Below are 13,215 nucleotides of genomic sequence, written 5' to 3'. Positions count from 1 at the left end.
TTCTAGAAGGGTTTGGGGCGCCACTTTTGTAGGGAATTCTAGAAACAATGTTATGTGGCTGATTTCTAGAAGAACAAGGCCTAAAAACATGCAGCACCAATATAGGAACAGATAAGGCCTTCTAGAAAGGTTTCTAGGTGATTTAAATCAGAAATTAACTCCCCCTTGCAATAGGAATTAAGTTAGGAAAAGATTAGGATAGGACAGAGGTATCGATGTTTATTAGCAAACCGATGGAAGATGAGGAGGCTCGTAAGCAATACCCCAAGAGATATGTGGGAGAGGTGAGAGATTTTGTTTCAATATTTTTTTTTAAATTTAGTTTGTATTTTGGGAAAATGTTGGAGATTTCGGGGTTATAAATGATCAAGTATTGTGAACTTCAAGGATAGTAGTAATGCAAGTTTGCTTGATTGGTTGGTTGGGTTAGCTCATATTGCTACGAAGGCTACCTTTGAGTTAATTTTGATGCTGCTGTGGAGTATTTGGCGTGCTAGAAATGACCTGCTATGGATTGGAAATCAAACGTCGCCAAGTGGTCTCTTTGCGAGCTGTGGAATGGCTGGAAGCTTTTCAGAAATGGCATCTACCTCCCAAGATTTCAAAAACTGTGCAGAAGTAACGATGGCACAAACCTGAGGGGGGGTGGATCAAGTGCAATTTCGATGGGGCGTGGAACGAAAGGACACAGGTGTTGGGGTAGTCGTACGTAACTGCAATGGTGGTTTTATTGGAGCATGTTCAGCGAGGTTTGAATCAGTGACTTCAACCCCTGCATGCTGAAATGATTGCAGCTCGTAGGGCTATTTGTTTTGTAATTCAAGTTTGCTCCCGCGATGTTCAAGTGGCGTTTGAAGGAGACTCATTAATCACGTTGGCTGCTATGAGGAAAACAGGGGATGACACTTTGATATTTGGCCCTATTATCAATGACATCTGCTTGTTTTTGCTGGAACGTGCCCATGTTAAGCTTAATCATGTTCGAAAGGAGGCCAATTCCGCTGCCCATCGACTTGTTCGATCTGGGATTGGCTGGATTGATGAATTTCAATGGAGGGGACTGCTTCTGAGCTATTGCTGGATACTCTTATAGAAGACAACTCTTTATAATTTTGCTTGTTTTCTCTCTTGGTGTGAGGATAGGTAAAGTTAGTTGATGGTGCCGGACACTCTTTTTCCTTTCAACCGAGTTGAAAGCCTCAACAAGGTTTTTATCAAGGTCCATTTAAGCACACTATCATCCGCCTTGTATGTTTTTATCTTATATTAATAAATATCGTACTTCTCTAAAAAAAAAAAAAGTGGTACATGATAAGACAAATAAATGGGCTTTAGAATATTTGTGTGTCCAAGCGTTAATGTGGCTGTAACATTTGTGGTAGGATTAATACTTTACCCATTTTCTAATTTCATATGATTTTTACCCCTCGGTGTTGTCTAAGCTTTGGTTTCAATAATTTTTGCCTTATAGTATTGTACAAGAGACCTTACGCAAACCTAAGTTGGCTAAGTCAATGATATTAACTTGAAGTCTTTTGGCCACTTAGTACTACAGTTTGATGGTATTCATCTTCACTTGTAAGTGAAAGGTTTTAAGTTCGAATCTCGTGAATGGGAAATTCAATATCAAATTAAATTGTCCATTGTGTGACTTAACCGAACTTCCAACTTGAAGTCTTCTATACAATATTATAATTGAACACATACGGTTTTAGCTAGAATGAATGTGGGATAAAAATTGTGTGATGATATGATTTGATGTGATGACAGAGTTTGATTATTGAGTGAGTTATTAATAAATTTTAATTTTATTGTTTGTTAATTATGTCATAGGTTAAAAAAGACAATTCACATATAAAGTTTAAGATGGGTGAAGATAGAGATTACATAGGTTTAAATAAAATTTCTCTTACACAAAGTCTAATATATTTAACTCTTTTGAGAACCGACTTTGCGCTCTCATTGATGAAATCACCCGGAAGTTATACCTCAGGTTGTATATAAACAAACCAACATTAACCATTAACTAATCTTGTTATCAACTGTCTCTAAGACTCTAACCAATCTTTGTGCAGAATGAATTGTGTTGATAATATTGCTTGGGATCGAAACTTAAAAGCCTTTTCTCCTTGCAGTTATTGCAAAGACAATCCAACTACTCAGACTTCTCATAAATAGTATAGTCGATCGTGATTGCGAACCAGACCTAGAAGCCGTAATTCAACAAGTTCCAGATGGGAGGACTAACTATAAGTCCCACAACAACAACTTAGATTTAGCAAGTATAATCCTCGTGTTTTGCTTGACAGCGGCTATCGGACTAGCGCTTCTCCCCTTCCAAATTCCCTATGGCCAGCTCCCTCTCCCTGTAATCTTCGACTTTCTTAGACAATCAGTCTTACTTGCCTTCATTTGTATCTTGGTAAGCAGATGTACTCATTTCAGCTATTGTCCCACCAAAATAACAGTTGCCCCAATTTTCCATCATTTTGGCCTCTTCTTTGGAGTCACAGTCTTTTTCATATCCATCACCATCCCATTTCCTTCCTGGTTCAAATGTGCTGCCTATTCTATCTACGGCGCCGTCTTCCTCCTTGTACTTCTTTGCAATCGTCACTTCAATAAATATTGCAAGCCTCATGGTTTTAAGTATCCTATCCCAAACAATTCAATTTCGAAAACCGCCGTTGATGCTGCGGTGAATCATGCCGACACAGTACTAGCACCATTGATGATCAAAAAATGCACTAATAGTATTGAGTGACGTGAAAAGCTCTTATGTAACGAGAATGTATGTATGTATGTGTGTGTGTAAATGCACTAATAGTATTGAGTGACGTGAAAAGTTCTTATGTAACGAGAATGTATGTATGTATGTGTGTGTGTGTGTGTAAATGCACTAATAGTATTGAGTGACGTGAAAAGCTCTTATGTAACGAGAATGTATATATGTATGTGTGTGTGTGTGTGTGTGTTCAAATGTCAACTGTTGTTTATTCTGTTTGGGGTTTACTTATCTGTAGCCTCTTACTAATGCTATGTTTCATCAAATCAAGTTAATTAATTTGTTACTTCTATATATTCCTTTTAGTGAAAGTACTTGTGTCCACCATTCATTGTCTATAATATCGTGATGCATTTTAACCATCCAAATTGTCAAAACTAAAACGGTTAAGGGCTCGTTGGGGAATACTTTTAAATTAACTGGAAGCGTTTTTGATGAAAATGTTTTTGAAACTATTTCTTAGTAAAAATCTAAGTGGATTAAAAAAAAGCATTTTAATTGCTTCCTATAAGAAACCCATATTTGTTGCTTCCAGCAAGAAGCACATATTCGGTGCTTCTTCCAAACAACACTTTAAATACTTTTTGAAACCCAAAATTTGTTTTACCAAAAATACTTTTTAGTCTTTTTAAATTTTTTTTTCAAACGAGCCTTAATTTTTTTAATAATGAATAAAATACATTAATACAAAAAGTTAAGGGAAGTCTAAATTAGGCGATTTCGATACCAAATTAGGTTGCATATTGTATGGCTTAGCCGAACTTCCCCTCCCCTTAATGTAAAAACATCGATGTATTAAAAAAAAAAAGTCAAGGGAAGTCCATAATTGTAAATTTGGGCCGGTTCTTTGTGTTGTGTGTGTTGAGACTTGAGAGTGAAGCCCAACTTAGGCATTGGGTTATTTATACATATTTATTTACATTTTGGTTTTTGTGTAACTGAATATGATATAAGTGACTTTATATATCTGTATATTCTATAAAACATAAATTTTGCAAGTCCAAATAAAATAGGTATAGAAACAAAAATTAAAAAGCAAAAAATAACACAAAAATAGAGCAAAAATAACATAGAAATCCTCATTTTCTAAAAGTAAAACCCGTTTTCATGAACCAAAACATTAAAGAACCCACATACGTCTTAGTAGTAGGCAACGACAATTAGTACACTTACATGAAGTTGATTTCTCTTTTTGAGTTATTGGACTTTCTTAATTAATTTTTATCTCTGTTATACACAATGAGATAATTTATGAAAATATAATAAAAATATCGATCATTATACATGTGAGCTTTCATCAACGATTAATAGTACTTAACATTACACCGTATAATATTTACGAAATTAATTCGTTGTCTCTCTCTTATTACAACTTTCTATTAACTCTCGTCATGCATTCATCATTTGTTTACGTTTACACAACTATAACACACATTTATGGTAAATTCGGTAATTAATATTATACAAATCGGAAAAAGTCAAAAGTGTAAACAAAAATAGAGCCAAACACACGGAAAAGTTAACCCGCGCAACCAAACACCCCTCAAAGTCCTTACGCTCCAAAACCAAACGTCACCTAAAAATTCAAACCCCACTTTCCAAATTTCCCGTTTTCCCGCCCATACGCCGCGCACTTCCCACTCCATAATTTCACGGCCCACTATAAAACATAACCCCAATCCAATCACTCACGCCCTAAAAAAACCCTATCGCCCATTTCTCTCTCTCTCTCTCTCTTCCCCCCTCTCTTTTTCTCTCTAAGATCCACCGTCTTCTCCGGCTATTCAGCCTCTCTCCGCTGTAAGCAGAATGGCGTGCAAGCGGAAGTCGAAGGCCGGAACTTCTTCAGGTTCTCCGAAGAAATCGAAGAACCCAAGGCAAACCAAGAAGGCCAGAGTTGAGGAGGAAGTAGCCACGATAGTGGAAAAAGCTACTTCTCCGCCGAAATCGAAGAAGACTAGGCAAACCAAGAAGGAGAGAGTTGAAGAGGAGGTAGCAACGAGTGTGGAAAAATGTACTTCTCCGCTGAAATTGAACAGCCCGAGGCTAACCAGGAGTGCGAGAGTTGAAGAGGAGGTAGCAACGAGTGTGGAAAAAGCAGCTTCTCCAACGAAATCGAAGAACACGAGGCAAACCAGGAAGGCGAGAGTTGAAGAGGAGGTAGCTACAAGTGTTGAAAAAGCTGCTTCTCCGCTGAAATCGAAGAAGACGAGGCAAACCAAGGAGGGAGGAGTTGAAGAGGAGGCAGCGGCGAGTGTGGAAAAATCAGCTTGTTCTCCAAAATCGAAGAAGCCGAGGCAAACAAAAAATGCTAGAGTTGAAGAGGAGGTAGTGACGAGTGTGGAAAAAGCTGCTTCTCTGACGAAATTGAAGAATCCGAGGCAAACCAATAAGGCGACAGTTGAAGAGGAGGTAGCAACGAGTGTGGAAAAAGGTGCTTCTCCGCCGAGGAAGCCAGTGACTCAGGAGGTAGCTGCGGCTGATGAAGACGGAGAGGAATCGAGGTTTATTGGCAAACCGATGGAAGATGAGGAGGCTCGTAAGCAATACCCCAAACGATATGCGGGAGAGGTGATAGATTTTGTTTTTTTTTTAAGAATTTAATTTGTATTTTGTGAAAATGTTGGAGATTTAGGGGTTATAGATGATCACTGTGAACTTCATGGATAAGTGGTATATGATAAGACAAATAATGGGTTTTAGAATCTGTGTGTCCAAGCGTTAATGTAGCTGTAGCATTTGTGGTAGGATTAATTCTTTACCCATTTCCTAAATTCGTATGGTTTTTACCTCTCGGTGTTGTCTAACATGGTATCAAAGATTTGGTTTCAAGAATTTTTGGGTTTTAGGCTTTCAACCTTGATTTTACAGTTCTTTGTCTAACATGAATCTTGTTGTGGTGGCTGGGTGGGGTGTGAAACCCTCCCTCCCTCCTGTCCGCCTCCTGTCCCAATAAAATGTGTATGAAGCGGGATAAATTCTTTCCGTTGTAATATTGTCACGTACAATTATGCATTGCTAGTAATCAATTGTGAGTGTTCTATGTTATTCATTGGGTCATGAAAAGAAAGGAAGAAATGTTATGAAAGGACTAGTACAAAGAGTATCCCCCTTTGGTTATAGGAAAACTTGAGAAGCAAACTGATACATTAGGTTAGTTATTATGACCAAAAGAAGTGAAGGTGATTCATCTGCCACTGTATTTGCTTCATGAAATACATGCTGAAGATATTGAACTTGAGTGTCAACCAATGGTATTAGCTTGATATATGTTTGTGGAATGCTCTTTGATTTTTTGCCCTTGTTTTGTTTTGACCTTGATCCTTGCATTGGTGCAGAAGCCACAGAGGAATGGGCAAAACAACTCCAACGAGTAAGTTTTAGTTCTACTTTATCTGTATATTTTTTCGTCAGCTTACTCCAAGTAGTCCTGTGTTTCAACAGGTTGGTTACTGTTTGTTTGTTTTCTGAATGGATTTTAATGATCAAAATAATTGAAAACAGTGATGAAGATATCATTCAAGCTTGTTGTCACTACACAAAGGCGTTGGTGGATGGAATCAGTTATGATCTCTATGATGATGCCCACGTGCAAGTGAGTTTTCATGATTAGTTGTTTAGCAGTAATAAGTATAGAAACACGCACAAGTGAAAAGTAAGACCAGATAATTGGTCTACTCCATTATTTGATTGTATAATCATAATTGTTTCCCTTTTGCAACATTACAAAAATTAGCAAAATAGATATTTTGAAGATTTAGTTTTGATCACGGTAATGTTTTATTGGATTTGTATCACAAGTTGACTGTTTTTTCCCTTCTTAGAAAACTAACTTTACCATTTAGCCGGATGGATGGAATACAAAAGTGATGTACATTTTTTATAACCTCTTTGTTTTGAGTGCTTTGACTTCTTAACTTTGAAAGAAGACTAAATTGAAATAAAGGGTGATGTTAGGGAGGCTATCTATTTAAACCTTATTCTGTAAACCATATTATGTTGTTGTTAATGATTGGATTATTACTTAAGTGTTGATTGCTAATATCAAAATAACTTTTTGACCAATATTCTGCTTATCAATCCATCTGGTAATCTCCATGATTGTTGGAATCCCCAAATTATATGATTCCTGACATGCCAATTCATTGCAAATTTCACATAAATGGTTCTTTTCCACAACATAAGGGTTAATTTATAAAATTTGATGTGCTATATTTCAAAGTAGAAACATACTCAACTGAAATTTTGGTTGTAGTGAGTGATTCATGTGCACAGAATGTTTTTATGTACTTTTGTTTTTATTTGCCTATTATGTGACAATGTTTCCCATTCATTTTTATGTTTAGGGAGAGACGAAAGAAGAACCCTACATTTGTAAGATTGTGGAAATGTTTGAGGCAATTGGTGGGCTATTATATTTTACTGCACAATGGTACTATAGATCACGAGACACTGTAAGATATTTCAAACGAAACCTTTTTATAATTTTCTTTCCAAATACTTTGTTTCATGGTTTTGTTCCTTTAAAAAGTAAGAATCCTGCTATTGGGTGCTGAATTATTAACTTTTTGCTTTCTTGCAGGTCATAAAGCACTGTGCTACTGTTTCTTGTGGGCGTGTATTCTTTTCAGATGTCCGAGATGACAACCCTCTGGATTGTCTTGTTGAAAAACTTCATATTGTTAGGCTGACACTAAATGTATGCTTGAAGTTTCCATATTCATGCTTTTTTGGTTGTTCATGAAGTCCAACATGAATGAGTTATCCTTTTTCTCTCAGGTTGATGAAGATGTGAAGAGTAAATCAATTCCAGTGTGCAATTACTATTGCGACACCAAGTATTTGCTACCATATTCTACTTTTGTCAATCTGCCAACAGGTTATTGTTCTCTTTCTACTTACCGTCATGATGCTGGTTTTTTCTTTCTTTCATTTGGAATGCTCCAATGTGTTCACATGTTATTTCTGGTTTTGAAATTTCAGAAAATATGCAGTCTGGAAGTGATGACTCAACTATCTCTGTTGAGGATGATGTTTGTTTGGATAGTGAGGTTGATTCAAAGCTGTCAAATGGAGTGTGTGCCAAATCAGAAGTAAGGCTCCTGGACCTATACTCTGGTTGTGGAGCAATGTCTACTGGCCTGTGCCTTGGTGCACATTTGGCCAATGTCAATCTTGTTACAGTAAGTTCCTTTTTCTTAATTTATTTTTTGTTAATCTTTGACATCAATTGAATCGACGTGAAGGGAGAGTTTGATATTGTTATCCTGTTTATGTCTTTTAGAGATGGGCTGTTGACTACAATGAATATGCTTGTAAGAGTCTAGAACAAAACCATCCAGAGACAGAGGTTTGTATTTGTATCTTACTGTTTTCCTCACCTTTGATGTGATGCTTTAGTTTTTTTTTTATTTGCATAAGTTAGTGTCTAATTCACACATCAGGTCCGAAATGAAGCTGCTGAAGATTTCCTCACAATGCTCAAGGAATGGAGAAAATTGTGCATGTGCTTAAAGTTGGTTGAGACTGACAATTTAGAGGAGGATGTAGAGAAGAGTATGCTTGAATTCTTTAGAAAGGAAGATGATGAAGTGGAAGATGAGGGAGAAGAAGAGGAAGAAGATGTTAGTGGAAATGAGAATGATGATTCTGAAGTTTTTGAAGTTGATTGCGTGGTAGGAGTATGTTTTGGTGACCCCAAAAAAAATGAAAAGAAGGGAATATACTTTAAGGTATCAACTTCAAAATTTATAAATGCATGTTCTTTAAATATTTATAACGTTATAGTATGTGAGGGAATGGTTAATGCAAATCTAAATTCATTAGTTCCTCATGCAAAATTTGATTGCCTTTTGATGTATGTAGATTCATTGGAAGGGCTACGGGCCTGAGGAAGACACCTGGGAGCCAATGAATGAATTGGAGTATGCAACTATTCTTATTTATGCTTGCAGTATTATCTGTTGCATGTTTTAAATCATTTATGTACTGTGATGTTGTAAACTGAAGCTCATGTTTTTTTGTCAAACAGGCATTGCAAGAAGGCTATCAAAGCCTTTATTACTGAAGGTTACAGATTGAAAAAATTGCCTTTACCGGTAAGTAAATGAAATTTTCACTGTAACCTTGAATTGGAATTCGTCGACGCATGAGTATAGACTATTGTCATTTAATATTGTTTTGGACATTTTCTGATATCTTGCTGTAGGGTGATGTTGATGTGGTGTGTGGGGGACCCCCTTGCCAAGGAGTTAGTGGTTTCAACAGGTTTAGGAACACAGAAAGTCCATTAGCCGATGAGAAAAACCAACAGTTAGAGGTGTACATGGACATAGTTCGGTACCTTAAGCCAAAGTTTGTTTTGATGGAAAATGTTGTCGATATTTTAAAATTTGCCGATGGATTCCTTGGACGATATGCCTTGGGACGCCTTGTAGATATGAACTATCAAGCGAGGATGGGAATGATGGCAGCTGGTGCCTATGGGCTTCCACAGTTCCGTATGCGAGTTTTTTTGTGGGGGGCCCGTCCTACTGAGGTATGATGAATAAATTATCAAGTTTTACTATGGTGCAGGTTTAATCTCATAGGGTAATTGTTATGACTTTTGCAGATCTTGCCCCAGTACCCTCTTCCTACGCATGATGTTATTTCAAGGGGTGTTATCCCTACACAATTTGAGGTACGAGTTCAAGTGCTAGTGTTGATTTTGATTTTGATTTTTATAAAGATTTTGTACTAAAACAGTGTGAAAAATGCAGGGTAATGCTGTTGCTTATGATGAAGGTCAGAAGACTCAACTAGCAAAAAGTCTTTTTCTGGAGGATGCGATTTCTGATCTGCCTGCTGTAATGTCTTCTAAAATTTTTCCTTTTGAGTATTATGTTATTTTTTTCCCTTTAGAGGTCGCATTTGGTGCGATGGCAAGTGCCTTCGCCCATGAGCGGTAGGTCTCGGGTTCGAGACTTGGGAGCAGCCTCTCCATAAATGGGGGTAAGGCTAGCCGACATTCACCTCTCCCAGATTCTGCGTAAAGCGGGAGCCTTGTGCACTGGGTACGACCTTTTAATAGTCCTTCATTCTTATTTCTATCTATCTTCTGATATAGGTTGAAAATAATGAAGAAAGAAATGAGATGCCATATGGGGGGCCACCCAAGACAGAGTTTCAGAGGCTTATACGACTAAGCAAAGAATGTAAGATGCTCTGTTGCTTTTGAAATTCGTGATATTTGATTCTTCGGAATTGCAAGTATGGTTGAATATATTGATTTTCATGCTGCTTTGTAAAAACTTATGTGTCTTATAACTGTCATATTTTACAGAAGTTGATTAACATTTTGTTTGATGCAGACCTAATGGGGACTTCAAAGGACAACTCTTTACAGAAGGTTCTTTATGATCATCGCCCTTTGCAGTTGAATCCCGATGATTATGCACGTGTCTGTGAAGTTCCGAAGAGAAAGGTCCATTCTTAATCATTGAATGCATGGTCACATTGCTTTATCATTTAAACAGTTCCTTGACAGAATCCTATGCTCTCAATAACAATTTGTGTACTTTTGTTTCTTGGGAACTAGGGTGCATGCTTCAGAGATTTCCCAGGTGTTCGTGTGCGCGGTGATAACAAGGTTGAGTGGGATCCGGAAGTACCCAGGGTGTATTTGGCTTCTGGGAAACCATTGGTAAAAATCTATCTGTTTTCTACTGATTCAGTTTTCCTGCAACTTTGTGTGATTCTAATTACATTGTAATGGTAGGTCCCAGATTATGCTATGAGTTTCGTGAAGGGGTCTTCATCAAAGTAAGAGTTAGTGTTCTATTCAAAATTTGAAACAAGAGTTAGTGTTGTCTTATTCAAAATTTGAAACTTATAGTGTGGTTCAGTTGCTTAATATGATTTTTGAATGAAATTATGCAGACCTTTTGCCCGCTTGTGGTGGGACGAAACTGTGCCAACAGTTGTGACAAGAGCTGAACCACATAACCAGGTATACTCTAATGTAATTCAATCATTTTCAGATGTAGAAAGACAATCATCTGCTCACACAATTTCCTGTCTTTCTTTTCAGGCAATTATGCATCCTGAGCAAGATAGGGTGCTGACAATTCGTGAGAATGCTAGGCTACAGGGCTTTCCAGATTTTTACAGGCTCAGCGGGCCTGTAAAAGAAAGGTATCGTATTTTTTAAACCGTTTGTTCTCTGTATTCTTTTGTCAATCAGGCTAAAGGAGTTGGAATCTGAGACATCACTCGATTAACCGCCAAGTAATTATTTTTGGAACCATTTCAGGTACATGCAAGTTGGAAATGCTGTCGCTGTTCCGGTTGCGCGTGCACTGGGCTATGCATTAGGTCTTGCTCTTAGACGTTCTGCTGGTGCTGATCCCGTGTTCATATTACCTGAAAGTTTCCCAAACATTCAGGATCAGGTTCATTCGGCGTCATCTGAAGAAGCGGATTGATTCACTGTTGCGGTTACAATATGATTTATTCATTGCTGTTGTAACTCTATTGTTTTAGTACTGACATTGTGAGAACATGTTAATTCAGAAATGTATTAGTTCTTGATCTTATAGAGCTATTGCTCGGATGAACAATGTTCTTTGATTACTCCGAAATGATAATTTGAACCTTTCTGTTCATTTTGAGATTTTAAATCCTTCTAGATTTTGGTTTTGAGTAACATCTAGTCAGTATGAATTTTGTTCTCATTTTACTTTGGGCTTGTCTGGAAGCGCTTTTACGACTAACTTAAGCGCTTTTAGATTACTGAAAGTATCGCTTTACCAGAAACACTTGCATACAAGAAATTGAGATGTGCCAAAAGGTGAAATGTTGAACCATCTAATGTTCATCGTACAATCATCATTCTCATTCACAAAATATAAAAACATCCATCAACGTTACGTCTGAGTTCGAATCTCATATTCCGTAACTTGGAAGAGTAGTTTAGAATATCGCCTCAACCGAGATAACAAAGAGTTCAACACATCTTGGGATGAGGATTCGAAGGGAGGCTTTGTAGACTTGTGGTTGCTGCTGCTGGTGTCGTCTGAGCGTCTCATTGTTTCTTCTCTCTCTGGAATTTTGCTTCTCCCTTGAACACGACGGCGGCGCTTTTTTCCTCGTCGAATGGTGGAGTTGTGAACAAAAGTATGGGCCTTTTAGAGCCCATATATTTTACCCAAACGGCATGACATATGAATTTGGATACCAAGTGGTCCAATATCAATAAAATTTTCTTTTCCTTTTTTTTTTTTTTTTACAGAATGACACTTATACGTTTGTTTGATCACTTAGCTAGTCCGACCAATCAATAAATGACTCAACATGATTAGTTATTTGTAAAGTGGACTTCACTGACAATCATATCGCGTTAACTATGTAGTTAGAGTATCAATAATGTCAATAATATGACCACATGTTGATAATCTGTAACGGATTGATGTATTTATTGTTAGAGGTATTCGTCGATTTACCCCTTGAACTTGTAAGAAATTGTCAATTTCCTCCCTGAACTTTAATTTTAGCCAATTACTCCCCTAAACTTGTGTAATTCACCAATTTAACCCCTACCATTATATCTTTGAATTTTCCATCCAATTTGGTCACATGCTAATGGTGTGAGGACAAAAAGGTAATCATACACCACAACCAAACCTAATCATTGTTGGGTATATGGGGAAGCAGGGGAAGGCGAGCCACAAAGAATTGGGCATCCTAGGGTTACAATCTGAGAAATGGAGAATAGACAGCGAAATCAACAAATTGCTACAAAATATCGAAGGTATTTTGAGCTTTGAAGCTCAAAACGATGAGTATCGTGGTCAAAGATGGTGGGCATCCTCCAAGATATAGTAACTCTTCACTTTTTCCTTTTTAGTTTGTTTAATATGTGAAAGGGTTGCTTTGTGTGTTATTTTTCCAGTCGTGTGTGTATATGAGGTCCCTTGATTGGCATTTTTTTTAAATAATTTTTTTATGAATTATTCTCTTTTGATTCATGCTTCCATAGATTGTGCCCGAAATAAATAGGCTTGTTTGTATAACAGGCAAAGCCAATAATTAGTAAATTATTTTCTTTTGCTGGAAGCTTCCCTAAATTATGGCCCAAAATATTTAGCAAGTTGTTTGCTGCTTGTTTGGATAACAGACCAAGCAAATTATTCTCTCTTGCTTCAAGCTTCAGAGAGAAGGGAGCTAACAAACAAGCAGCGTTGCAGGTCTTTGGTTAATCTCCTCATGGTTAGCTGATCAGTTTGATGAGAAGCTTAGATCGAAACCTGATATGAGTGTGACTGGTTTCATGGAACTTGTGAGAAAGTATTACGGTATTGACATAACAAAAAATCAAGTTTACAAAGCAAAGAGAATTACAAAAAAAGTGACAGAAGGTAGTATACATGAGCAATATGCCAAGTTTTGAA

General features: G+C 37.2%; 1 protein-coding gene across 2 annotated transcripts in view; it reads left to right on the top strand.

The window, feature by feature from the left end:
- Window positions 1-11,430, top strand: part of LOC126588443 (DNA (cytosine-5)-methyltransferase CMT3-like) — a 119,508-nt gene extending 108,078 nt beyond the window's left edge. For both annotated transcript variants that reach the window (XM_050253534.1, XM_050253532.1), the window contains 21 exons: window positions 4,778-5,356; window positions 6,124-6,158; window positions 6,290-6,380; window positions 7,132-7,239; window positions 7,368-7,484; window positions 7,565-7,664; window positions 7,769-7,968; window positions 8,070-8,135; window positions 8,230-8,517; window positions 8,651-8,709; window positions 8,817-8,883; window positions 8,994-9,323; window positions 9,399-9,467; window positions 9,547-9,633; window positions 9,894-9,981; window positions 10,138-10,250; window positions 10,365-10,469; window positions 10,545-10,588; window positions 10,706-10,775; window positions 10,857-10,960; window positions 11,079-11,430. In XM_050253534.1, coding sequence (XP_050109491.1) covers window positions 4,778-5,356; window positions 6,124-6,158; window positions 6,290-6,380; window positions 7,132-7,239; window positions 7,368-7,484; window positions 7,565-7,664; window positions 7,769-7,968; window positions 8,070-8,135; window positions 8,230-8,517; window positions 8,651-8,709; window positions 8,817-8,883; window positions 8,994-9,323; window positions 9,399-9,467; window positions 9,547-9,633; window positions 9,894-9,981; window positions 10,138-10,250; window positions 10,365-10,469; window positions 10,545-10,588; window positions 10,706-10,775; window positions 10,857-10,960; window positions 11,079-11,250 — 2,892 coding nt within the window. In that variant the 3' untranslated portion in view covers window positions 11,251-11,430. The remainder of the gene's footprint in view (window positions 1-4,777; window positions 5,357-6,123; window positions 6,159-6,289; window positions 6,381-7,131; window positions 7,240-7,367; window positions 7,485-7,564; window positions 7,665-7,768; window positions 7,969-8,069; window positions 8,136-8,229; window positions 8,518-8,650; window positions 8,710-8,816; window positions 8,884-8,993; window positions 9,324-9,398; window positions 9,468-9,546; window positions 9,634-9,893; window positions 9,982-10,137; window positions 10,251-10,364; window positions 10,470-10,544; window positions 10,589-10,705; window positions 10,776-10,856; window positions 10,961-11,078) is intronic.
- The last annotated feature ends 1,785 nt before the right edge of the window (window positions 11,431-13,215 follow it).

This window comes from Malus sylvestris, chromosome 11 (genome assembly GCF_916048215.2).
Source record: "Malus sylvestris chromosome 11, drMalSylv7.2, whole genome shotgun sequence".
Taxonomy (NCBI): domain Eukaryota; kingdom Viridiplantae; phylum Streptophyta; class Magnoliopsida; order Rosales; family Rosaceae; genus Malus; species Malus sylvestris.
Note: the sequence above shows the minus strand (reverse complement) of the source record. Positions and strands in the feature narration are given on the sequence as shown.